The sequence below is a fragment of the Aquarana catesbeiana genome, linkage group LG05 (assembly GCF_042186555.1).
Source record: "Aquarana catesbeiana isolate 2022-GZ linkage group LG05, ASM4218655v1, whole genome shotgun sequence".
In the NCBI taxonomy this organism is placed as follows: Eukaryota; Metazoa; Chordata; class Amphibia; order Anura; family Ranidae; genus Aquarana; species Aquarana catesbeiana.
In genome coordinates this window covers 45,230,195-45,255,901 of record NC_133328.1, presented here as the reverse complement: position 1 = coordinate 45,255,901, position 25,707 = coordinate 45,230,195, and the positions used below count along the sequence as shown (strand labels likewise).

At 41.9% G+C, this 25,707-nt stretch overlaps 1 protein-coding gene across 1 annotated transcript in view; it reads right to left on the bottom strand.

Moving 5' to 3' along the window:
- Positions 1–25,707, bottom strand: part of MINDY3 (MINDY lysine 48 deubiquitinase 3) — a 224,468-nt gene that overhangs the window by 52,875 nt on the left and 145,886 nt on the right. The window contains exon 12 of the mRNA XM_073629667.1: positions 1,518–1,590. Coding sequence (XP_073485768.1) covers positions 1,518–1,590 — 73 coding nt within the window. The remainder of the gene's footprint in view (positions 1–1,517; positions 1,591–25,707) is intronic.

The following is a 25,707-nucleotide window of genomic DNA, read 5'->3' as shown; positions in this document are numbered from 1 at the left end:
ATAGGAGTGAAAGGAAATTCTCCCCAAAGGGGCGCCTTAGAAGGGTTTTAACTATTCTCTCCTCTTTCTCAAAATGGAAAAACCTGGCTTTATATATACTTTAAACTAAAGCAAAACTATTTGAAAATATCAAATACCTAACCATTGGTTTATCTATGTATTCATTCATTAATAAATCATTAAATGTGTGTGGAATACAGTGAGCATTATCAGCTACATCTGTCTTTACATTCACTATCTATAATCCTTGTGTACAACAAATCAATTGTGAATTAGGGTCTATTGTATTGCACAATTCTCTCATCTGAGTATGTTTTAGGCACTTGGAGCCAGAGTTGGTGGGGACAGTGTACTGGGGGCTAAGCATTAGGTATATTTTACCATTGAGAAGTACTCCTTTAGAATCTAATAAGTAGAGGGGGTTCAGAACTGGAGGTTGTGCACAGTGGAGTCACCCTTCAACTATACAGTGTGGCAGGAGATTGTCACTTACAAGATTGCTAAGAAAATCTAGATGTCAAAACTGGAAATGGGGCTCTGCAGATTTACAGTATATAGCGGTGTCATGGGTTTTGAAGCATAGCACATTTAAAATACATTTATTACATGCCAAATGATTTGCATATCTATTGAGCTTCTTTTAAGATAACATCACCCCTGCCAAACAGCATAGCCAGGTCTCTGACCTGACTTTTCTTTAATGTAGACCAAGCAATACAGGGTGGTGAATGACCTGACCTAGCCAAGGCGTGAAGCATAGAAGGAACAGCAGAAAATGATATCCTAGACTATTTCAAAGACATACCCATGCCTCATTTAAAGTCCCACTACCCCTCTCTTTTGCTTTTTAATGCTTATACAGGGATGGAGACATGGTTATGGTAACTGTGGGGCCCAATCAGGTCAACTGCTTTACAAGCAGAAAATGATAAGGTTTTCATGAATATACAAGTATTAGGCCCATTTCACAGGGACGTCCCAATCGGGTTTGCCTGTCTGTTTTTTAAGCTGACCCAATCGGAACCTCCATTGCTCTCTATGGCTGACACCTGCCAACATCCGATCCGATCCTTTCTGCTAAAAAAAAAAAAAAAAAAGGAGGATCCATTCCCTTTCCGTCTGCCGGATCGGACAACAGTAGGATGGAAACAGACAGGTGGTCCGTTTCCATCTGACAGACCCATAAAGAATAGCAGGCTGTGTCAGTGGAGTGGACATGGACCTGTCATCCACCTGCTCAGCGGGGATCAGTGGAGAGATTCCCCGCTGAGCAGGCGAATCCGCTGCCGGAGTTCACCCCATGTGAAAAGGGCCTTAGAATTAAATGAAGGTGTTTTAGATCTACTTAAGTTATCATCCATCCAGATCAGATTTATTGTTTTTTGGTACACCTATTACACATCCTAACTGACAGCAACAATGATACTTGAGGTCACCAGAATGTAGTTCACTATATATACTTTTTGCAATCACACCTCAAAAAACAATCTAAATGAAAAAAAAAACAAAAAACATACCTTCTGGATCATATGTTTGAAATATCCGCCTGGCTTGCTCTGTAGGAGATTCAGGGGCAACCAGAGTACTTTCCTGGGAAAAAAATAAAATAATTCACTTACAGTTCAACAAACTACAAAATGTATAGTTTCTAAGAATAAGAAATATAAATATACCAATGCCTAAGAGCAGACACCTCTGATACTACCAAGTACATTCAAAAAGTAACAAAATCATCCTTGGTACAGTTTGATCTCTGGAGCTCAACTAGACTCAACAAGGTGGTCTGGACTTTCCTCCAACCTCAGTGGCCAATGGAAAGTGTGCACCTCCATTTATCGTGGCAAGGACACCCTTTACCCTTCTGAGAAGGCTTTCAACAAAAGTTAGGAGTGTGTCTGTGGGAATCTGTGCCCATTCAGCCAAAAGAGCATTTGTGAGGTTAGGTAGTGATGTTGAATGAGAAGACCTGGTTCACAATTGGCATTTCAATTCATCCCAAAAAGGGTTGAGGTCAATGTTCTGTGGAGACCACTCAAGTTCCTCCACACCAAACTCCTCAAACCACGCCTTTATGTACACAGGGATACAGTCATAGTGGAACAGAAAAGCACCTTCCCCAGTCTGTTACCACAAGGTTGAAAGCACATATTATGTGTGTGGGGGATATGTATACACACACTTACATATACATACACCCCCCCCAAGAATTAGCATGGCAAGGGCTGCAAACAGAGTTGGCAGAGTTATTTGAATGTGCACTTATGGTGTTCACAGCAAAGCTTTTGTGCCATTCTGGATGAGACGACCAGGCTTACAATCCGCATTTCAATTCATCCCAAAAAGTTCAATCACTTGAAGGTAGTTGTATTGTCTACAACTACAAAGTCCTGTATGATTAATATAAAAATGCAATTCTTGGGGTTGTCAACCTTCATCTAATTGCCCTCGTAACTTACATACGGGCACGTTAATTGATATTATGGCATTGTCCTAAACTATTTCCGTATTGGAAATATATTTTGAATTTTATCTGAACTTTTTTCAATCCAATTGACTCCTGACCCTGTTGGGAATATTTCCAGAGGCCATTATTTTTTCAGAAAATTTTAATTGACTTGTTTGTTAATTCCTGCCCATAAGCTGATTTCTCATTATTGGCTATCTTCTAACTCACCAACTTGTGTTCAGTGGTGCACGGCGGTAAATGGTGTGCTGGATAGAGAGTGATTTATTTATAAGCCCAGGGGTTGTCTGAATAACTTTGATAAAATCTGGTCTTCTTGGTTATCCTCCCCATATATAGTATTCCACTAGTGTGGAAGCTCTTTTTTGGTTCTGTCCAAAGTGTTGCACCACTATGTTGGGTCTATGGTGCGGAGCGTAATTGAATTAGTAATTGTTCTGTAACGTTAAACATTTCTCAGCAATGATTGCTATATACCAGAACAAAATTATTGTTATTGTAAATTTATCTATTTAAACTAATTTTAAATGTATTTATTTTTATTTTTTTGTTCTGTATAGGTATTTGTGTTGTGTTTTGTTTGTATATGTGTAAGAAAAAACATTTAAACTCAATAAAAAGTATAAAAAAAAAAATGAAAAAAGTGGGCAGACCCAAATCCAGCAAACAGGATGTGGAAATAAACTGGTATTTAAGTGATTACATTATCCAAAAATTGAATTATTATTTTACAGGATTTATATAGCACCAACAGTTCACACGGTGCTTTACAATATAAAGGGAAACAATACAATTTAATAAGAGAGTTAGGAGGGCCCTGCTCCTGAAAGCTTACAATCTAATAGTATATACACATTTACCCTTTAAAAGTTACTAGGGGAAAAACATCTCAAAAGGCAAATAAAATCTGACATGCTTGTACATAGGATTAATACACTCTTCCCAAAAACCTCACAAATCCGTATGGCAATGTCCAGCACCCAAGAATATAATATAGCAGAGGGGTATACAGATTTCCTTCTATCTTTATTACCATTGATTTGTATGCGTTTGTTTTTCTCTTTTTTTTTTTTTACTTTAACATTCTGCTTAAAAATGTGTGAATCAGTACTGCTTGGACCCTGAAGAAGGGGACATACCCCGAAAGCTTGTCCTGAAAAATTGTATGTTAGTGCAAATAAAAAAAGTATCACGGACAGTACTCAAATTTTTCTGTCCTTCTAAATGAGCTAATCCATACAGAGTACAATAATTTATAGGCCGGGGGGGGGGGTGAAAGGACAGAGAATATAAAGAACAGACAACCAGGGAGGTTAGGGAAAGCCAACTCATCAAAGAGAAGACCTTAGTGCTGTACTCTCTCTGGATTTCCTCCAAATAACTGCTGGGACTGTGGGGTGGACAGGACTGCGGAGCTAAGTGGTCATAAAAGTGAAAGTGTACTTTACTGGAAGATTGATGTGTAATTGCCACGTCCGACTATTCTATTTTGGAGCAGAAAAGTGCAGAAAGGATTATAGAAGTGTTGGGGATTAGTTTGGGTAAGATATCAGCAGGATGATCTAACTATTAGGGGTAAATCTAGGGTTAGAGTTTAGAAGAATGGCGTGGGAAGATTAAAGTGGACCTAGCATATTAAATAAATATATTTGCATACCAAGTGCATACATTGCTAGGTAATGTCTAAAGCAGGCCATAAATAAACCAATTTTATTTCCTTCAACCTGTGTTGATGCAAGAATCCCACTTGGCTTTTTAACAATTAAAAGGTGGAGCTTTTCTGAAAACGTATAATGTTCCCGTGTATTGAGACCTTCAGCAAGTAGAAATACTATAAAAGAGCAAGATGAGACAAATATTTGTAAAAGGTGAGGTGCTGCAGGGTGCTTCCTGCCAGAATACAACACTCATTTTTTGGTGTACAATGCATGTCATAACACGCTAATGCATTACAATATTAAGACTGGTCCTTAATAAAACACAACTTGGTAGAAGCAGGGCTTTCATTGCTCATATTAGAGCTGCTCTCCACCTGATGACTTCTGATCTAATGACTACTGCAGGTTCTCATTTACAGCTTCCTCTCCAGCAGGAAAACAGTCAGTTAAGCAGCCCATAGAGCACGGATCTCCAAACTACAGCCCTTCAGCTGTTGCGGAACTACATGTCCCAAGAGGCATTGTAAAACTCTGAGATTCACAGACATGACTAGGCATGATGGGAATTGTAGTTCCTGAACAACTGGAGGGCCATAGTTTGGAGACCCCTGCCATAGAGGATTTGATTTCCTTCCCTTTCACCACATGTGGAAGGAAAGAAAAAAAAAAATCGCTCAATTCCCCCATCAACACAGTGTTCTGCCAGTGTGGGGGTGCAGGGGGCCTTCCCGGCAGAACACAATGGTTAATGCTAGCGTCTATAGCCACCAGCAGTAATCACAAGTAAAAAAAAACAAATCTGACTGGCTAGTTGATTGACTTGGGTACAATCAGCCTGCCCATAGATGGATCTAAGCTCAGCCGGTCCCTACTGAACCTGCTGAATTGCGATCAATGTATGGCCAGCGTAACACACAACCCAATCTCACTCCAAATCCCTTGAGACAAGCAATCAAAGGCAACAGTGCCTTCAATGACCTCACACTTCAGATATACAACTGAGACAACAGGAGGGTCTAGGCAAGACTTGCACTGCTATTTTTAGGAGGAATTGAAGACAGAAGGTAAATCGTTCAATGAATGACTTAAGCAGCCCATAGATGATTTGATTTTCATTCCTTCCACCACAACTTGGATCAAATTTCGACCAATCCCTGCTGTACCAACCAAATTTTGATCCATGTACAGTGCCTTGAAAAAGTATTCATATCCCTTGAAATTATTCCACATTTTGTCATGTTACAACCAAAAATGTAAATGTATTTTATTGGGATTTTATGTGATAGACCAACACAAAGTGGCTGTGAAGTGAAAGGAAAACGATAAACAGGTTAACATAGGTCTGGACTTTGACTGAGCCATTCTAACACATGAAAATTATTTGATCCAAACCATTCCATTGTAAGTCTGGCTGTATATTAAGGGTCGTTATCCTGCTGGAAGGTGAACCTTCACCCCAGTCTCAAGTCTTTTGCAGACACTAATGCCCCATACACACGATCAGAAATTCTGTCAGCAAAAGTCGGATGTGAGCTTTTGTTCAGAAATTCCGACCGTGTGTATGCTCCATCGGACTTTTGCTGGAATTCCAGCCAGCAAAAGATTGAGAGCAGGTTCTCTATTTTTCGGTCGGAAAAAATTCCTATCTGAAAATGCGTTCGTATGTATGCAATTCGGACGCGCAAAAAATCTTGCATGCTCGAAAACAATTCGACGCATGCTCGGAAGCCTTGAACTTCATTTTCTCGGCTCCTCGTAGTGTTGTACGTCACCGCGTTCTTGACGGTCGAAAGTTCAGAGAACTTTTGTGTGACCGTATGTGTGCAAGGCAAGCTTGAGCGGAATTCCATCGGAAAAACCATCCAAGTTTTTTCCAATGGAATTTCTGATCGTGTGTTTGGGGCATTACAGGTTTTCTTCTAAGACTGCCCTGTATTTGGCTCCATCCACCTTCCCGTCAACTCTGACCAGCTTTCCTGTCCCTGCTGAAGAAAAGCATCCCCACAACATGATGCTGCCACCACCACGTTTCACGGTGGGAATGGTGTGTTCAGGGTGATGTGCAGTGTTAGTTTTCCACCACAAATAGCGTTTTGCTTTTAGGCCACAAATTTCAATTTTGGTCTCATCTGACTAGCGCACCTTTCTTCGACATGTTTGCTGTGTCCCCCACATGGCTTCTCGCAAACTGCAAAGGGGACTTCTTATGGATTTCCTTCAACAATGGCTTTCTTCTTGCCACTCTTCCATTAAGGCCGATTTGAAAAACTAATAGTTGCCCTGTGGACAGATTCTCCCACCTGAGCTGTGAATCTCTGCGGCTCCTCCAGAGTTACCATGGGCCTCTTGGCTGCTTCTTTCATTAATGCTCTCCTTGCCCAGCCTGTCAGTTTAGGTGGACGGCTAGGTCTTGGTAGGTTTGAGGTTGTGCAAAACTCTTTCCATTTTCGGATGATGGATTGAACAGTGCTCCGTGAGATGTTTAAAGCTTAGGATATTTTTCGTTTTTTTTATAACCTCACCCTGCTTTACCCTTCTCCACAACTTTATCCCTGACCTGTTTGCTGTGTCCCTTGGCCTTCATGATGCTGTTTGTTCACTAAGGTTCTCTAACAAACCTCTGAAGGCTTCGCAGAACAGCTGTATTTATACTGAGATTCAATTACACACAGGTGGGTTTATTTACAAATTAAGTGACTTCTGAAGGCAATTGGTTCCACTAAATTTTAGTTAGAAGTATCAGAGTAAAGGGGGCTGAATACAATTGTACGCCGCACTTTTCACATTTGTAAAAAAAAATTCGAAAACCATTTATCATTTTCTTCCCACTTCACAATTATGTGCCAATTTGTGTTGGTCTAGCACATAAAATCCCAATCAAAAACATTTACATTTTTGGTTGTAACATGACAAAATGTGGAAAAATTTCAAGGGGTATGAATACCTTTTCAAGGCACTGTATAGCCAGCTTTAGACACAATTAAAATTTCTAGATGTTCTCTTTAGTACAACAAATTTTCACTTTTTGAGTTCAGGTCCACTTTAAGGCACAGGTTTCCATACTATCTGGAGAGTATCTTTATATTGTAAAGGAGATTTGTAAGCTCTGTATATAATTGCATTCTATTTTGTATGTATTGCACACTGCCCTCACTGTGCACATGGTACGAAGAATGTTTTGATTACATGTTTGCATTCCTAATGCCGCGTACACACGGTCGGACTTTTCGTCTACAAAAGTCCGACAGCCTGTCCGACAGACTTCCGGCGGACTTTCAGCGGACTTGCAGCAGACTTTCTAACGAACGGACTTGCCTACACACGACCACACAAAAGTCCGACGGATTCGTACGTGATGACGTACACCGGACTAAAATAAGGAAGTTCATAGCCGGTAGCCAATAGCTGCCCTAGCATGGGTTTTTGTCCGTCGGACTAGCATACAGACGAGCGGACTTCGGGGTCCGTCGTACTTACGACGTAAAGATTTGAAGCATGCTTCAAATCTAAAGTCCGTCGGATTTTAGGCTAAAAAAGTCCGTTGAAAGTCCGGAGAAGCCCACACACGATCGGATTACCAGCCAGCTTTAGTCCGTCAGCGTCCGTTGGACTTTTGTAGACGAAAAGTCCGACCGTGTGTACGCGGCATTAGAGTCCTGATTAGAATTAGCCTGCCTATGTTACACCCCTTGTTACCATAAAAGTACAATTGTAATATTATGTGATATCTACCTAATCATGTGTATAAAAGCTTCAATTGCGACAAATAAAACAGAAGAGTTATTTGGAAAGATGCGGAGTGTATCTTTTGTGTCTGTTCCCTACTGCAGTAGTTATTAATTTGGAACCACTAATCAATATGAGGATAGGAGTTGCCCATCTATAAAATTTCCAGAACAGTATATATGGATTCGAAAAATGTAAACATTATTTTGATGTTGGAATAAAGTTTGTTTTGTAATAAATCACAGTAAAACCGCCTAAAACGCTCTGGCAGAATCTTACAAGAGGAATCATTTTAACATTCCTAGACGCATACTTCTATTTCCCGCAGGTGACCATCATGCCAAACAAAGAATCATTCCCACAGTCTTTCACATACGCCATATCCCTGAATGCACATCATATCATCCTATTGTGTAGTTGGTAAAATAAGTTGAATTTATAACCCTTGAAAAAAAAAAATGAAACAGCAACACCACCACTAAGCTTCAGAGCAGCTCTGGCAAAATTGTGGAGTCTACACATCCAAATTACATCTGTGTAGCAAAATATGGCTGACCACACACAAAGAGCAGTGCTCACAAGACTTGTGGGCATTCCTTTGTCCTTCACACTGGGGCCATGGCCGTGTTAGCGCTGCTCATTTTGGCAGCGCTTTAGAGCTGTTTAAGCTGTGCTTTTCAGCCGCTAACCCCAAGGAAGGGGTTAAAAACTCCCATGTTGCTTCGCTTCGGAAGCGCTGCCCATTCATTCCACCGGGCAGGGCATTTTGGGAGCACTAAATACAGTGCTCTCAAACAGCTGCAAAGATGCTGCTTGCAGGACTTTTCGGAACGTCCCCCAAGCGCACCGCCCCAGTGTGAAAAGTCACACTTGAATGAATGGGAGGCGGTTTTCAGGCACATAGCAGAGGTATTTTCCAGCGCTAAAGCACCTGAAAACTGCCCCAGTGTGAAAGTGGTCTAAAGAGTTTGTAAAGGTAAATTTTTTAAAATAAACATGTTATACTTACCTGCTCTGTGCAGTGGTTTTGCACAGAGAGGCCCGACCCTCCTCTTCTCAGGTCTCTGCCGGCACTCTTGGCTCTTCCTTTTGTGCCCCCATTGCAAGCTGCTTGCTACGGGGGCACACATGCGGGCTCAATCCTGACTTGGGCTGTGTGCTGGGACAGAAAGTCTCCCAAGTTGTAATCAAATGGTTGAAAATGCAAAAAATTTATAAAGTGTATGCTGTAGCACTAACAGTACTCTTCACTGGAATATATGAACTTAATCATTTAGGTGGGTCATCAATGCTCCTTTGGCCATACAGTGTATGTTCAAAGCACATAGTCCTATCCCACTTAGTGCTTCAGTTTTTCATCCAGGCACTGTTGTAGTGTACTAGACCACCTGGCTCCATTTTCTAATAAACTGCCCATCTAAGAACCCCCTGCTTTGGAGCGGAATCCCTGAACACACCCAATGCTGGGCAGTGTCTATGTTCCCTACTCTCCTAATGTGCACAGTGGCCAAGTGGTTAGCACTTCAGCCTAGCAACACTATCTGACTAAAGTTTGCATGCTCTCCCTGTGCCTGCATTGGTTTCCTTGGGTACTCCGGTTTCCTCCCACACTCCAAAGACATGCCGGTAGCTTAACTGAATCATATGTGGCTTTAAATTAAGTATTGACCGTATTTTCTGCCTGCAAGCAGTCACAGGACTGGAACCTGTTGAGAATACAGGTGTCTGTAAGAATTTGCTTACATGTGTAGTTGGGGGGGGGAGGGTGTAGAAAAAACACACAGTTGTGCTGCATTTTTACTAGTTTCCAACCCCTCCCCTCTAAGCTACAAAGGCAGTGGACAAGGGTGTACACATGCCGAGGCCGTAATGCTTTGCAAAAATGATCCTTTATCACACGCTCAGTGGGCAGTACCGCCTATTTCACTGCATTAAAAAAAAGACCAGTTTAGCAGGGACCGGCCAAATTTTAATCAGTGTGTGGCCATTCATGCCCAACAAAAGTTGGAAAACTTTTGTCGTTCAGCAGCTGCAGCCACTGATCAGCAAACTCTGACAGTGAAGAGTCCCGCTGCCAGAATACAAGGTCCCAGTGGGGAGGTATTCCTCCATTCACCTTGCTTGTATGGATGGAGAAATCTGTTAGCTGGCTGAACAAAAAACTACCCGTCTATGGCCTGCTTAACACCAGTGAAAACCAGCCCTAAAGGACAGGCAGGTTCTTCTACACCAAACTCAACATATAATGCCTTTATGGAGCTGGCTTTGTACACAGGGGCACAGACAATTAAGCCTTCTCCAAACTGTTATCCCAAGTCCAGAAGTTCCCAATTGTATGCTACAGCACTGACAGTACCCTTCAATGAAAACACCTAAACTCAATGATTTGGAGGGGTCAGTGCCAGGACAGGGTCATCTAGAGCCTAGGGCGAACATGCCAAACTGCCCGCCGCCCCTCCCTCCCAAAATGTTTGAGCATTATGTATCAGCAAAATTCCCCCACAGAAACACTGAGCACCAATCTGCATCCTTACCCCCTAAGCATAAATCCCCCCTCCGCCCAGTACAAATCCAATCCACTGATGAAATCCCACTTCTCAGCACAAATATTTGCCCCCATCCCAAACAAAAATTCATCCTTCTTAGCACAAATCCTCTACCCCTAAAACTTCCTCTCCTAGTACACATCTCCGCCCCCCCCCACTGTAAATCCCTCCCCCAACCAAACACTCCCCCCAAATCCCCCCTTCTAGCACAAATCTTCTTCCCCTCAAAACACAAATTCCCCTAGATGACCACTCTTTGCACCCCCCCAAATTTCCCTTTCTAAAACAATACTTACCCCCTTCCAAACCCCAAATACCCGCTTCCAAAACAAATCCACCCCCCCCATTCTGCCTGTGGCGCACCCCACCTCACATGATACCATAGTGCCCAGGGCAGCCACACCTCTTGCCCACCCCTTGTCCTGGCCCTGGGAGGAGTGCCCACATACATTTGCAAATAGGTGTGATGGTCAATGGTCCATACACTTGAGAGGAAAAGGAAAGTCCCAAAAAGCCACACAACACAAACAAAACCCCCTCAGCCTGGGCTCCGTCCAGGCCACACGTACTGGTGCATTTCACCCTGCCCACGGGGCTTAATCATGGGGATCATGTCCACAAATTTAGCCATACAGCGCACCAGAGTAGATGTGGACTGATTACACAACTGCTTTCACTTTAAAAATTTGTTTGTCCCACTAGTCTTTCCTTCACGTGTTGGGGCAGGGGTTGTCTTAAGAACGCAATGTTGTAACCCTGCAGTATCTACTAATATATAAAGCAGATATTGGCCAGCGCCCATCTTCATCTGAAATAAATAGAACGCATTCCGTACAGGCAAAAACAGCTTAAGAACTGTTACCAGTTGTATCAAATGTCATGAAGTTGATGCGTTTTTAAGCGGTCATAATTTTGCAAGACCGCCCCTTGGGATCAATGAGTGATGCGAGAGTTGGACTCTGTCCATAATAATACTGTATATAACAAACATTAAAGAGTCGCAGGCACTTTGTCATCTGGGTAGAGAATAGCCGCGTTGTGTGAGCAGTGCTTGAATCGGCATGTGTTCTTACTGATGTCTGAGAAAAGACTTGGCCCTCAGGGGAGATGCACTTTATTCTGCAGTCACGTATTGAAGGGTCACTCTTGCCAAGTACAAAACTTGCTTTTTTTTTAATCGTGTCAAGGCACATTGTGTTTTGTTGGTTCAATTATAATGTCACACGCTAGAAGTAAATCTGGCCATGCACTTCTTAAATTTCAACCAATTACTGCTCAATCGGCCATAATTTGAGCGGTGGGTGGCCCTCTTGGTATCACCCAAAAAACTTCAATAGAAAAATTGAAGGAGCCAGGTGAAAAAATTGTCAGCCAAAAAGCAACTACTGTACCCAATCAGATGCAATCACAGTTGAGGTATTCAGACAGCCGCGGGTGCTGTGGCTGCCGAACACAATAGCCAGCAGGAGAAATTCCTTCATACACACATTTTAGCATGGATGGAAGAATCTATTTGATTCCTCTCATTCAGTCCACAGGCTGACTGACAGAAATCTGTGCATGTGTGGCTAACGTAATGCGTGCTTAAACCCACATCATTCAAAACTGTGAATAAATACTCACCTAGTCACTATGGGATTCGTTTCCTGTATTCTGCAAAAACCTGGTTGATCCTGCTGTCCCCCTCCTGTCCATGTCCCTATTGCAGCTGGGAATTTTTCAGAGCAGTGTTTGCAGCTCTGCACATGCTCAGTTTTCAGTGAATTTCTACCCTGAGCATTTCTTCTCTATCACATCTAAGCAGCCCATGTGACTATAGAGTCACACATGTGAGTGTATACACGGTGGTAAATGACAGCCCACTCCCTCTCTCCTCCTCAATGCCCGCTAACTAGCTAAACACAATGGGGGCCAGATATTACATTTCAATTGATGGAGGCTTCACCTCCCTGTTATTCTAAGACAACTGCTAGAGGGGTGTGACACAAGCTGTGACTGGCAAAAAAAAATGCTCATGTCACGTTATTGCCAAAAAAGGTTTGATTTCAAACATATATTTGTATGACAATTTTAAACATTATTTTATTGATATTAATTATCTTTACTCTGCATGGGTTAATTGCTTGTTTTGTCCAGTGGTGCACCAAAAGGCAATACTTACCCGATTCTTGGCTCCTCTGGCAAACATCTCTCCCCCACATCCAGCAGTGGGCTTTTCCTACCGTCCTCACATTCAGGGCCAGTTTATGGGCGTGCTGATGTCAGGAACAGTCCACCGCACCACTAGCTTGTGGGGGGGGGGGGGTGTCAGGAGCGGTAGGAACTGGTCTTGGGCTCGAAGGATTGGTGGATTAGGAAAGTATATATCCACTCTCCTCACTCCAAGACAAAAACAAGCAGTTAGCCCATGAAGTGTGGACATAACCCCACCGCATGGGGAAAAAAAATTCCTGTAATTCTTCTTTTATTTTTATTTTTATCTGGAAGGTACGCTTATTCTTTAGCGTTAAGATACTTATGGCTATAACATAAAGCATCATTTACTAACCACTAATTGGGAGTTGAGTGGGAATGTCATCAACATGTGGCCCCAGGTGCAAACACGTTTTGCTCTGTCTAGGGAACATATGGAAAGGTCATCATGACCAATGTTCATGCAGAAGCCTTCACTAGTGCCAATGAGAACACAAAAAAGACCACAGCTGTGGAATGAATTGAGGGCTGAAAGAAAAAAAAAAGTATAAAAAGTGTTCTAAGGACAGTCTACAGATTAATTAAGAGAAGACACAGAAACCAGAGACCCTGAGAGCCCAGCACCTCCCATCTTATAGCCAAAACATGGAGGAATTTTGGGTTCTCTTCTCTAGTTGAGTCAGATCTGCCCTGACCACAGAAAGATAAACACATGTGTTTTCATGTTTATGTTGTTAATGTGGACAGTTATTTATTTACTGTGAAACGTTTCTGGGACAGTTCCATCAGATGCCATCCCAGCTTTGTCTTCTGCATGTTTACTGGTAATTCTTCTCCAAAAACATCCTCTTTTAAGTGCAAAACTAAATCTTAACAAAATGAATACAAAAAATTATAGTTTTGTAAAGTAGCACAAATTTACTTTCTTTTGTAAGGGGGGATAAATAACCCCAAAGGGTTCATACTTTTGGTCCTAAGAACCCCCCCCCCCCCCATCAAAAACAAGATTACCCATTACAAAATATTAAAAAAATTTCCCCCAAAAATGTGACTGATATTAAGTGGCTTCAAACCAGATGGGTGCCATTTGCCTCTGATGCACCAGATCTGAGCTGGCGAAACTGGGAAGACGGTGTCTTTGCCGTATGCCCAGCCTCATTTCCGGATGCCAATGTCAAGATGGATATGTATTCTCTATACATATTGCGCCACAATTTCATTGGACAGTATATTGCAGGCAACTTTTAGGATATTGGATGGACTCAGTCAGTTAAATTTGAATTTGGTTTCCCCACTTTGTGGACTGGCATATGTTGAAGTGCAAGGGAGATGTGATGACGGTTGCCTTTCACACATTCCCAATAACATACAGGTGACTATTCTGTATAGGTTCACCTTAGCGGACATTTCAAGTGTCCTCCTCTGGACCACAGTGCCTGTTATCATAAGCAAAGCAACTGCAGCCAGTAGTATGGTCATATATGGGAAACAAATTATGCATGTGCTAAAAAAATTAGTGGACTTCCTTGGATATATACTGTATATATGGAACTATAACCCCCTGGAACTTTGTACAAACTCATAACATGCAAACTTTACTACCATTTTATATAAAAAAGTGTTTGGCATTCCAGTGTGTTTTTAACTTAATGTGTTATGTTTTTATACATGTCCAATAAAGACATGCTGATTTGCCTATGTTGGGTGGAGAGATGTATATGTGTACTGCATTCTTTTTGCATGCATGGGAGGTGCGATTGAGGCAGTAAAGTCGCAAACCAGGTTTTTATTGTCAATTGGGCTTGCAAATCTTTACAGGCGATGCCCGCTCGCTGCAATCTAACTCATGCATGTAGTATAAAAGTGACATTATTAGGAATATTGCGGCACCCCTATTTTTGAAATTTTGAATAGATGGGTGCTTTACATGCGCATAAGGTCAATTAACTTTAAAAGCAACAGCACTAATAAACCTGTGTGTGTCTCAACTTACAAATCTAAGAAAAAATTATAAAAAGTTGAATTATGTTGCAAATAATTAATTGGCAAAATATAACATGGAAACCATAAATTCCTTTATTAGATCATATACGATGCACCTAAAATCATATAAAGCTACATCCCCTATACATTTGTGGGGCGTGAGTTGCAGAAGATGGCCCCTGCATCTCCACATACACCAGTGGCTCCTCTTGTTGGCAACCTCTATTTCCTCCCAGTATATAATCCGAGGGAATTGGCTGGTAGGTGAATAAGGATCTTGGTGTGGACCACCTGAAGTCAGGGGTCTAATTACACAAACACCTAGATGGGGAACACCTAGAACCCCTAAACATGGCATGACAGGCATACTGACATGGGACAAACAATGACAAAAAAACATAAAACAGAGTCATCCGGACACCAAGTATACTGACACATGGGGTACCACAACAGCCAATGCCGAATAACAATAATAACAACAAGGTGGTACTGCCGTGTGTTGGCCCCTTGGAGGCTCGAGCACTGGGAGATATCAACGAACCAGCAATAAACTGGGGAATGAAAATAGATACTGCTGTGCTGTATACAGTACTATCAACCCACATCGTGGAACCAGCGGTGGAGCTCTAGTCCATTGCGGATGTGAGGTGCCTATGTATGCAAGGGGGTAGATAATCAAAGCCATCAGATGATTGACAAGGACCTATGTCAAATGGCTCAGGAACTAAGATCAATGGCACAAGGGCATCTGCCCCCGTATCTTAGAATTTCTGGAGCTTGCAGTACCCCTTGCACTTATAGCAGGTCGCGGTGATGAGGATAGCACCCACAAGTGACGGAGAGCCTCAGCTCTCACATAGGCTGTGTATGGAAGTAGTTGCGGTCATGTAGTGGTCACCGTGAAGGTGACGGGGTACAGTGTGGAGATCTGGTATGTGGAGAAGCTAAACTGGGTAAAGACAGGTACAGTCATATCATGGCATCACAAGAAATCATGGCATCCCAGGCAACAGCACTTTACCACTCCCAAGCAGTACTCCAGGTGTTTCCACATGGAACACTGCACTCTATGCCAGTCCCAACAGTGGCTGCTAACCAGGTGGCAGTGCTGTGAAGCCCGACCCTGCAGGTGTCCCCAGGAACAGTCACCGCATCTTCTCTAAGTGAGTAGTCTCTGGATGGAGGAGCTGGGCTGGCTGGTAATCAGGCAGACGGGCACCAGATCCACTCAGTGATCCAATTTTTTTTTTAAATTAGTATCATTGTGTTATTGGAAGGACAAAAAAAAAAGAAGCAAAATGTGCACTATTGTTTCTGGGCTGTACTACGGGTACAAACAAAACATGACATACACATATGTGGTATTACGGTGATTGTCAGAAGCAGGAAAATTTATTTTGGGTTGTTTTTTGGTGGTAGGTTATGGTAGTAGCAAGAAATATACAGCTAAATTTAAAAAAAATATATACATATATATTATTTTACCATTTTGGGACAGTTTTCCTGTTATAAAAAAAATATCAGTCAGGCGATATCCATAACCATTTACCACCAAATGAAAGTCCAATTCGTCCTGAAAAAAAACAAGGTATAAAATTCACCTCGATGTGCAAAGTAGTTATGATGATATGTACGGTTTTACTAAGACATGTCAAAGTTGCAAAATTGTGCTTAGGCTCAGGCATTAAGATTTGTTCTACCCTTAGGCATGAAGGGGTTAAATTGTTGGTCAGTGAGAAGAATGCTCCTTACATTGGTGGTCTTACAGATAGCTAAAAGGATCATTGGTGTCAGTGGTTACCCATCTGAGGCAGACATTGTCCCTTGTCCATGGAACCCCTAGCAACCTCTGGAGGAACCCAAGGGTTCATGGGAAACCTGGTTGAGAAACTCTGCACGAGAGCCTAAAGCTGGATACACACCATACAATTTTCTGTAGATTATTTTCCTTCAGATTTACCAAAACCATATAATATGAGGCCAAACCTTAAAGTGTACGTTCACCTTTACAGAAAAATCTTACACAGGACCCCCACCTCGCACCCCCCAGTCCCGCTGACCTGCATGGCAGCGATCGCACGCTCTGAGCCCTGGTATAGCCACCTCACAGTTCTGGTGCTTAGAAATCCTCTCGGCTTTCTCTCTTTATCCCCGCTGAGAGGATGGGCTACGCAGGTTCTGATTGGTCGACGCCGACCAATTAGAATGCTCCTAAGTGTACCTCCTGACGGGGTACGTTTAGGAGATTAAGCTCTGTGGATTTCTATGCCCCGGAGCCATGAGGCGGCTATACCGGGGCTCAGAATGGGTGATCAGGTCAGCAGGACTGGGAGGGGGGGGCAGGTGGGGTTCCTGTATAAGTTCACCTTACAGATTTTTCTGTAGAGGTTAACTTACCCTTTAAGCATTTCAATTTGTATGCAATCAGGCAGGCCCTTGCACTACATGGTTTTGGTAAATCTAAAGGAAATCAAAGTTGTATAGTGTGTATGGGGTCTAACTGGTTGCTACAGGCAACATCCCTTCTATCCATTCCAGGCAAGCTGATCCCAGAGCTTTCTGAAGGAAAGGCTACAACTACAGCCTTCAAACTCACTGAACTGCAGCTTCAAATTAAAAAATGAAATTTTATTTTCAGAAAAAAAAAAACAGTTCAGCTTGATTTATGCTTGTGCTATTTAAAGAATGAGATCTAATCAATGTGTTCATTCAGTGACTTATTTCCTGTCCTTCAAAAGAATTCTACGCTAGCTCTAAGAGGGATCAGGGATGGCATTTTTGTAAACCGTATGTTATTATTGCTGCTTTCGCGATTGCAGATATACTGAGAAACAACAAACCCTATAACAAAATCTGCAGCTCTCATACAACCCTACCACTCTATACACTATATATTAAACATTACAATGCATATATTTTTTAAATTATTCAAATGCTATATACACACATATACACTATATTACCAAAAGTATGGATCTTAAAGGTTCATAAATACATGGATGAGTGAGTTTGGGGTGGAGGAACTTGACTGGCCTACGCAGAGTCCTGACCTCAACCTGATAGAACACCTTTGGGATGAATTAGAGTGGAGACTGCAAGCCAGGCCTTCTCATCCACATCAGTGCCTGGCCCCACAAAGGCGCTTTTAGAAGAATGGTCAAACATTCCCATAGACACACTCCTAAACCCTGTGGACAGCCTTCCCAGAAGAGTTGAAGCTGTTATAGCTGCAAAGGGTGGGGCAACCCAATATTGAACCCTATGGACTAAAGAGACTGGGATGCCATTAAAGTTCATGTGCGTGTTAAGGCAGGTGCCCCAATACTTTTGGTAATATAGTGTATAGGGTTGTCCCGATACCACTTTTTTAGGACAGAGTACAAGTACCGATATTTTTTTTCCAAGTACTCGCCGATACCGATTACCGATACTTTTTTTTTAATGTCACGTGACAGTGTTTTTTTTTTTTTTTGTTTTTTTTTTTTAACAGCGGTTTCTTTTTTTGGGGGGAGGGGGTGAACGGTGTATGTGTGTGTTTTTTTTTTTTTTTTTTTTTACAATTTTTATTTTTTACAATAATATTTTTTTTTATTCTTTTTTTTTTTTGTATTTTTTTTTTTTTGTTTTTTAATCAGCCCTGTTGGGGGGCTTTGGTGAGATATCAGGGGTCTTAACAGACCTCTGATATCTCCCCCTTGAGACAGAGAAAGAGACAGAGGATTGAGATTCCCCAGTCCCTTTCTCTGCAGCCTCAGCTGCACTGAGAATGAATGGAGAGAAGACAGCGGCTCCTCTCCATTCATAAAACAGACATCGTAATCACAAGTTTACAATGTTTCATTTATGTGAATGGACAGAGTCAGCTGACTCTGTCCATTCACACAGCGGAGAGAGACAGCAGAACGGAGGGGGACAGAGAAGGAGAGAGGAACGGAGGGGACAGCGGAGAGACACAGGGAAGGAGAGAGGAACGGAGGGGGACAGCGGAGGGGGACAGGAACGGAGGGGGCACGGAGGAGGATGCAGTGACATACAGCGGTGACCGATCACCGCTGTATGTCACTAAAGCTGATGAAAGCCGCTGGGGGAGAATCTTGTAACTCCCCCACGCGCCGATCACAGCTGTCCTCTAGGTATCGGGGGAGGCATCGGGAGCATTTGCCCGAGTACAAGTACTTGGGCAAATGCTCGGTATCGGTGCCGATACCGATACTAGTATCGGTATCGGGACAACCCTAATAGTGTATATAATGATGTGCATAAAAGTAAAAACGTTGCTGAAAGTCTCTGGTGCATTTTATTACATTACTGACTTTTTTAAAGGTTTTTTGGAAAAGTCAGTTTGACAAAATTTATCAAGTTGAGCCAAAACTGGTGGATCTATTTGTTCAAGTGGCTATTTGAGTGTGGTGCTCACTTTTAAAACGAGTGTCACAGCTTTTATATTGTTTTTATACCACCCTATTATAACATATAAAACACACTTGCATCATTTACTGTACCATCCCATCACCTTCTATGATAGGAAGGTAAAAACATGGGTGGCGGGTGGTTCTAGTGTCAGCTGTCTTGCTCAGATGGCTAAAAGAAAATGAACAGAAGGGCTCAAACACGTATCTTTCCTGGGGGAAATGCTGCTGCATACCCTCTCTAGTGATTGGTGGTATTATATATTATGGGTATTTATGAATACCTTCTTAATCTCATTAATATGCATACCCATTCCATGTCGGTGGCTCAGCCTTGTAAACCTAACTGATAAGTGTAATCTTCAGAAGGGGATTGGCAATGGTAGCTAAAAACTGAATCTATCTAAAACTGAGCTCTTAATATTTCCTCCCCCACGTGCCCCTTCCCCTGACTTCTCCGTCAAGATCAATGACACATCTATCAGGTCTTCCGCACATGCCAGGGTGCAAGGGGTAACCTTAGACCCTGAACTATCCTTTCAAGCCTACATCCGATCTCTGTCCAAATCATGCCACCTTAGCCTTCACGGCATCTCTAGAATACGCCCCTTTTTAACCAATGACACCACCAAGCTTCTAATTCACTCCCTGGTTATCTCTCGCCTCGACTACTGCAACTCCCTCCTCATCGGATTACCTTTACATAGACTATCCCCCTTCAGTCCATAATGAATGCTGCTGCAATACTCATCCACCTTACCAACCGTTTAGTGTCCTCCACCCCTCTCTGCCAATCCCTGCACTGGCTTCCACTCACCCAACAAATAAAATTCAAAGTAATAACAAAAATTTACAAATCCATCCATAACTCTGCCCCCAGCTACATCATTAACCTAGTCCCAAAATACCAACCAAGCATCTCTCTTCGGTCCTCCCAAGACCTCCTGCTCTCTAGCTCCCTTGTCATCTCCTCCCATGCTTGCCTCCAGGATTTCTCCAGAGCATCTCCTATCCTTTGGAACTCCCTACCCCAATTTGTCCGGCTGTCCCCTAATCTATCCATCTTTAAACAATCCCTGAAAACCCGTCTCTTTAAAGAAGCTTATCCTGCTTCTAACTAATACACCGTTTTACTTCCTCCATCAGCTCATTCTCCCACAGCTATTACCTTTTGTATCAATTGACCCTTCCTTTTTAGATTGCAAGCTCTAATGAGCAGGGCCCCCCCGATTCCTCTTGTACCAAATTGTAAAGTAACTGTAATGTCTGCCTTTATTTTGTTAAGCGCTGAGCAAACGGTTGGTGCTATATAAAAACCTGTATTATAATAATAATAATAATAATAATAAAAGCTTCATGATTGCCACGTTTTATATAACAATTCTTGTATATGTTAATGTAAAAAAAAAAAAAAAAAAAAGAGTACATTTTTAGCAAACTGTTTGACTTGTCTTACAAGTTCCACCAGTAGTCTATAGGTATATTGGGATGTTGGCACATTCCTAAATGGGGGTATTCGTGAATACCTTCTTAATCTCATTTATTAATATGCATACCCGTTCCATGTCGGTGACTCAGCCTGGTAAACCTGACTGATAAGTGTAATCTTCAGAAGGGGATTGGCAATGATAGCTCACGTCTGGCTCTCACAAAAGTCCCACCAAAAAAAATGGGTTAGTGGCACAGGTATATTGGGATGTTGCTACATTTTTACATTGTAAATCTTATTAACCAATATGCATACCTGTTCTATGTCAGTGACTTAGCCCCATTAAACCCAACAGGGAGATGTACTAGCCAGACAACTAAAATCATTAGAAGGGGAACGACAAAGGCAGCTCACATGCATCTCTTACAAAAGGTTTGCTTTAAAAACATTTTTTTTTTTTTAAAAGACTATCCTTAACAATTCAGATACTGATGTTAGACTTGCCACAGTTTGAAGACATTATGACAAAATTTAAAAAAAAACAAAAAACTAATTTTGGTGATCCAAAAAGCAATTCATTAGATTGTAAGAAAGAACATCATGTTCAGCTAATTGCTCAACATCTACAACTTTTGAAAACATGATGGCAAAGTTTAGCAATAACTCTTGTGTAATATATAAAGCAGCATGTTAAGAATGGCTAGGCTTTATTCATTGAAAAAGTAGAAAGCGAATTCCTATAAAAAAAACTGTCACCTGATGATAAAAACCAGAACAGTCCCCTACCCCCAATTACTTAGAATGTACCTGTCCATGCATCATTTTACTATTAGCATTCGTGGTCGTCACACTTCAAGAATACAAATTCTGGATGGACCCTCTGCACACTGTTACACACTTTCCAGAAAACTATGCAATGAAAAACAGGGATATTTAGTTCACATGTTGCAATACATGATTAAGCTCACCAACTGCATCAAAGTCATCCCTCTTCTGGCCGGTCCTACACTGCCTTGCCACGGCAAATGCTACGGTGGACACCATGCCAACATGGGAAATAAAAACCCAAGGTGGGGGGAGAGCGACTAGGTTCAGATCTGGTCACTAACCTGCGTTACAACAGAGAACAGATATACCTGTGCTCAAATCCTAATAGCTTGTACATGTATACTTTGACGCAGTTGGTCAGCTTAAACATGTATTGCAATATATGTGAACTAAATATCCCTGTTTTTCGTTGCATAGTTTGCTGGAAAGGGAGTAGCAGTGTGTAGAGGGTCCATTCAGAATTTGTGGTGTTAATGTGTGGTCACACCCCTTTAGCACCTGATAGTTTAAATACAGGTACAAGCTATTGGGATTTGAGCACAGGTATATCTTTCCTTTGTTGTAATACAGGTCATTGGCCAGATCTGAACCTAGTCGCTCTCCCCCCACCTTGGGTCTCTATGCCCCATGTTGGCATGGTGTCCACCATAGCATTTGCAGTGGCAAGGCAGTGTACAGCTATGGACAAAAGTTTTGAGAATAACATAAATATAAATTCTCGCAAAGTCTGCTGCTTCAGTGTTTTTAGATCTTTTTGTCAGATGTTACTATAGTATACTAAAGTATAATTACAAGCATTTCATAAGTGTCAAAGGCTTTTACTGATAATTACATTAGGTGTATGTAAAGAGTCAATATTTGCAGTGTTGACCCTTCTTTTTCAAAACCTCTGCAATTCGCCCTGGTATGCTGTCAATCGACTTCTGGGCCACATCCTGACTGATGGCAACTCATTCTTGCATAATCAATGCTTGGAGTTTGTCAGAATTTGTGTTTTTTTTTTGTATACCTGCCTCTTGAGGATTGACCACAAGTTCTCAATGGGATTAAGGTCTGGGGAGTTTCCTGGTCATGGACCCAAAATTTCAATGTTTTGTTCCCCAAGCCACTTAGTTATCACTTTTGTCTTATGCCAAGGTGCTCCATCGTGCTGGAAAATGCATTGTTTGTCACCAAACTGTTCTTGGATGGTTGGGAGAAGTTGCTCTCGGAGGATGTTTTTGTACCATTCTTTATTCATGGCTGTGTTCTTAGGCAAAATTGTGAGTGAGCCCACTCCCTTGGCTGAGAAGCCACCCCACACATGAATGGTCTCAGGATGCTTTACTGTTGGCATGACACAGGACTGATGGTAGCGCTCACCTTTTCTTCTCTGGACAAGGTTTTTTCTGGATGCCCCAAATATTCCGAAAGGGTATTCATCAGAGAAAATGCCCCAGTCCTCAGCAGTCTAATCCCTGTACCTGTTGCAGAATATCAGTCTGTCCCTGATGATTTTTCTGGAGAGAAGTGGCTTCTTACTGCTCCTTCTTGACAACAGGCCATCCTCCAAAAGTCTTCTCCTCACTGTGCACGCAGATGCACTCACACCTGCCTGCTGCCATTCCTGAGCAAGCTCTGCAATGGAGGTGCCCCGATCCCCCAGCTGAGTCAACTGTAGGAAATGGTACTGGAGCTTGCTGGAAATTTTTGGGCGCCCTGAAGCCTTCTTCACAAATGCAGTGGAAATGTTTTTTTATGGGATCAAGTTAATTTTTATGGCAAAGAGGAACTTTGCAATTAATTGCATATCTGATGACTCTTCATTACATTCTGGAGTATATGCAAATTGCCATCATAAAAACTGAGGTAGCAGACTTTGTGAAAATAAATATTTGTGTCATTCTCAAAACATTCGGCTGTAGGACTGGCCAGAAGAGGGGTTACTTTGATGCAGTAGGCCAGCTTAAACATGTATTGCAATCTATGTGAACTTATCCTGGTTTTTCATAGTTTGCTGGAAAGGGTGTAAGTGTGCAGAGGGTCCATCCAGAATTTGTAGTGTTAATATGTGGTCACACCCCTTTAGCACCTGATAGTATAAATACATGTAAAAGCTATTGGGATTTGAGCACAGGTATATCTTTTCTCTGTTGTAACACTTCAATAACAAACACCGAATTCTGGGTATAGGCCATGAATGCAAGCAGCTTCTGGCATCTCACAAAACAAAGCTTAGGATCTTCGGGTGGCTGCAGTCTAGGTTAGAAGAACAGACATGAATGCTAATGGTAAGAGGTGCCCATTGAAGGGTTGGGTTGGGGGTATTTTACTTTTAATATCAAGTTGAAAATTTGGCTTCCAAATATTTCATTACTGAAAATAAATTATACAAAGCATAGTATATCTGCTCAAAACAACAGCTTCTTATTGACATGATGGATTTACTGTATAATAAATAACAGGACAGCTAAAAGCACACTAGTAGAATAGACACTGAAATGGCATGTTCTTTGGTTATTTTCTGCATTTGCTTCTTAAACAAATCCTTATGAAGTTTGGTAGTACATGGTTTTTGTATTTTTTTTTGTTTATGGAAATTCTCAAATCAATTGTGATCTTTAATTCCCAATGTTCTATGGCAAACTGTGTTGATGGGGGGAATTGGAATTTGTGGTTACAGGAAAGAAAGTCATGTCATCTATGGCCTGCCTAAGGAAACAATGGGAGCATGGTCATTCAGTAGGAGATACGATTTCCTTATATCCTGCTCTGCAACTAGTATCAAGAGTGAAGTTTATCAGAATCTTCCTTTTAGACACTAGAAGTTTAAAAAAATAAAAATTAAAAACCGGTGATTTTCCATGAAATTCCAATTTCGGAAAGATAAACATACTATATGGCCAAAAATTTGTTGACCCGGTCAACACAACTGTATTAGCTTACTGCACATCCCACTCCAAAACCTCGGGCATGATTATGGAGTTGAACTCCCTCTCCCCCTTTGCAGCTATAACAGCCTCCTCTACTCTGGGAAGGCTTTCCACAATAATTTGGAGTGTATCTTTGGTAATTTTTGTCAGGTACTCAAGTTGGACAAGCTCTCGTTGGCTTCCCATTCATTGCAAAGGTGTTCAGTAGGGTTAATTTAAGGGCTCTGTGCAGAACACAAGTTACCCTACAGCAAACTCATTCACCCTGGGTTCACACTAGTGCGATGTGGGAACCAGTGCAATTCCAGCGCCAGTTCCTGCATCACTCCTCTCCCCGCAGGGAGTTCACACTGCCTTGTGCGAACCGCTGCAGGTGTGATTTAATTTGTGATGTATTAAGTTAATGACACACCCAGTTTAGTTCACAGATCGCAGTGCGAACTCGCACAGGAATCAGATCGCATAGGTGAGAATACCTATGCGACCAGATTCTAGTGCAGGGAAAAACAAGTCCCTGCACTTTTTTCTGTACGAATCCAATGTGAGTTCAGCCATACAATTGTATGGCTGAACTCGCACTGCTCAGAGATCACCTGCAGTGCGGGTGCAAAACACATCACTGAGATCGCATTAGTGTGAACCCGGGCTCAAGGTTGGAAGTGTACAATTGTCTAAAATAGCTTTGTATGCCGTGGCATTAAAGTAATAATAATCCTTGCCTATATTCCGATTTAAGCTTGTCCCATGACTGCTACCCCAGGTTTCTTGTTTCTGGGTGGCTCCTTTCTCTTGCAGTGTCCTTTGGAGCCACTCTCCCATGCAGGAACTAGAGTAGTATCTGTGCGTGTCAACAGAGACACACAGCCCAATAGCCTAGGATGGCAAGGCATTACCCTGCTCTTAATAGTACAAAGAATAGTGCAGCGCTAAATATCACAATTAATACATCTCCTCATCCAATAAATCAATACATGAAAGATATAGTTATTGGAAAGGAAAAAATCATAAAAAGTTAATATAGAAATCAGGATTCCAAAAAGTGACAATGTGCATCAGCGAAGAGTAGCGATAAACCTCTTCAGAGTGCAAAGCACATGGATCACCAGTGTCCAAATATCCCAATATATGCAAATAAATCAGGAAAAATTTAGTGCTCTCTGCTGGCATGTATTTAATATGATAAAAAGGAAGAATCACACTTGCATACAAGGCAATTCCATTAAGTGCCAACAAAAAAGGGTTCTGTCACATAAAACCACATAGAGTCAGCATGAGGGGATGGCCACGGGTGAGGTCAATCCCTCTCGCACGCGTATCGTCCCAAGGAGCAGGACTTCATCAGTATCATCAGTATCTGTGCAATACTTCATATGGTGATAAAGTCCTGCTTCTTGGGACGATATGCGTATGAGAGGGATTGACGTCACTCGCGGCCATCTCCTCATGCTGACGTGTGGTTTTATGTGACAGAACGCTTTTTTGCTGCCACTTAATGGAAGTGCCTTGTATGCAAGTGCGATTCTTTCTTTTTATCATATTAAATACATGCCAGCAGAGAG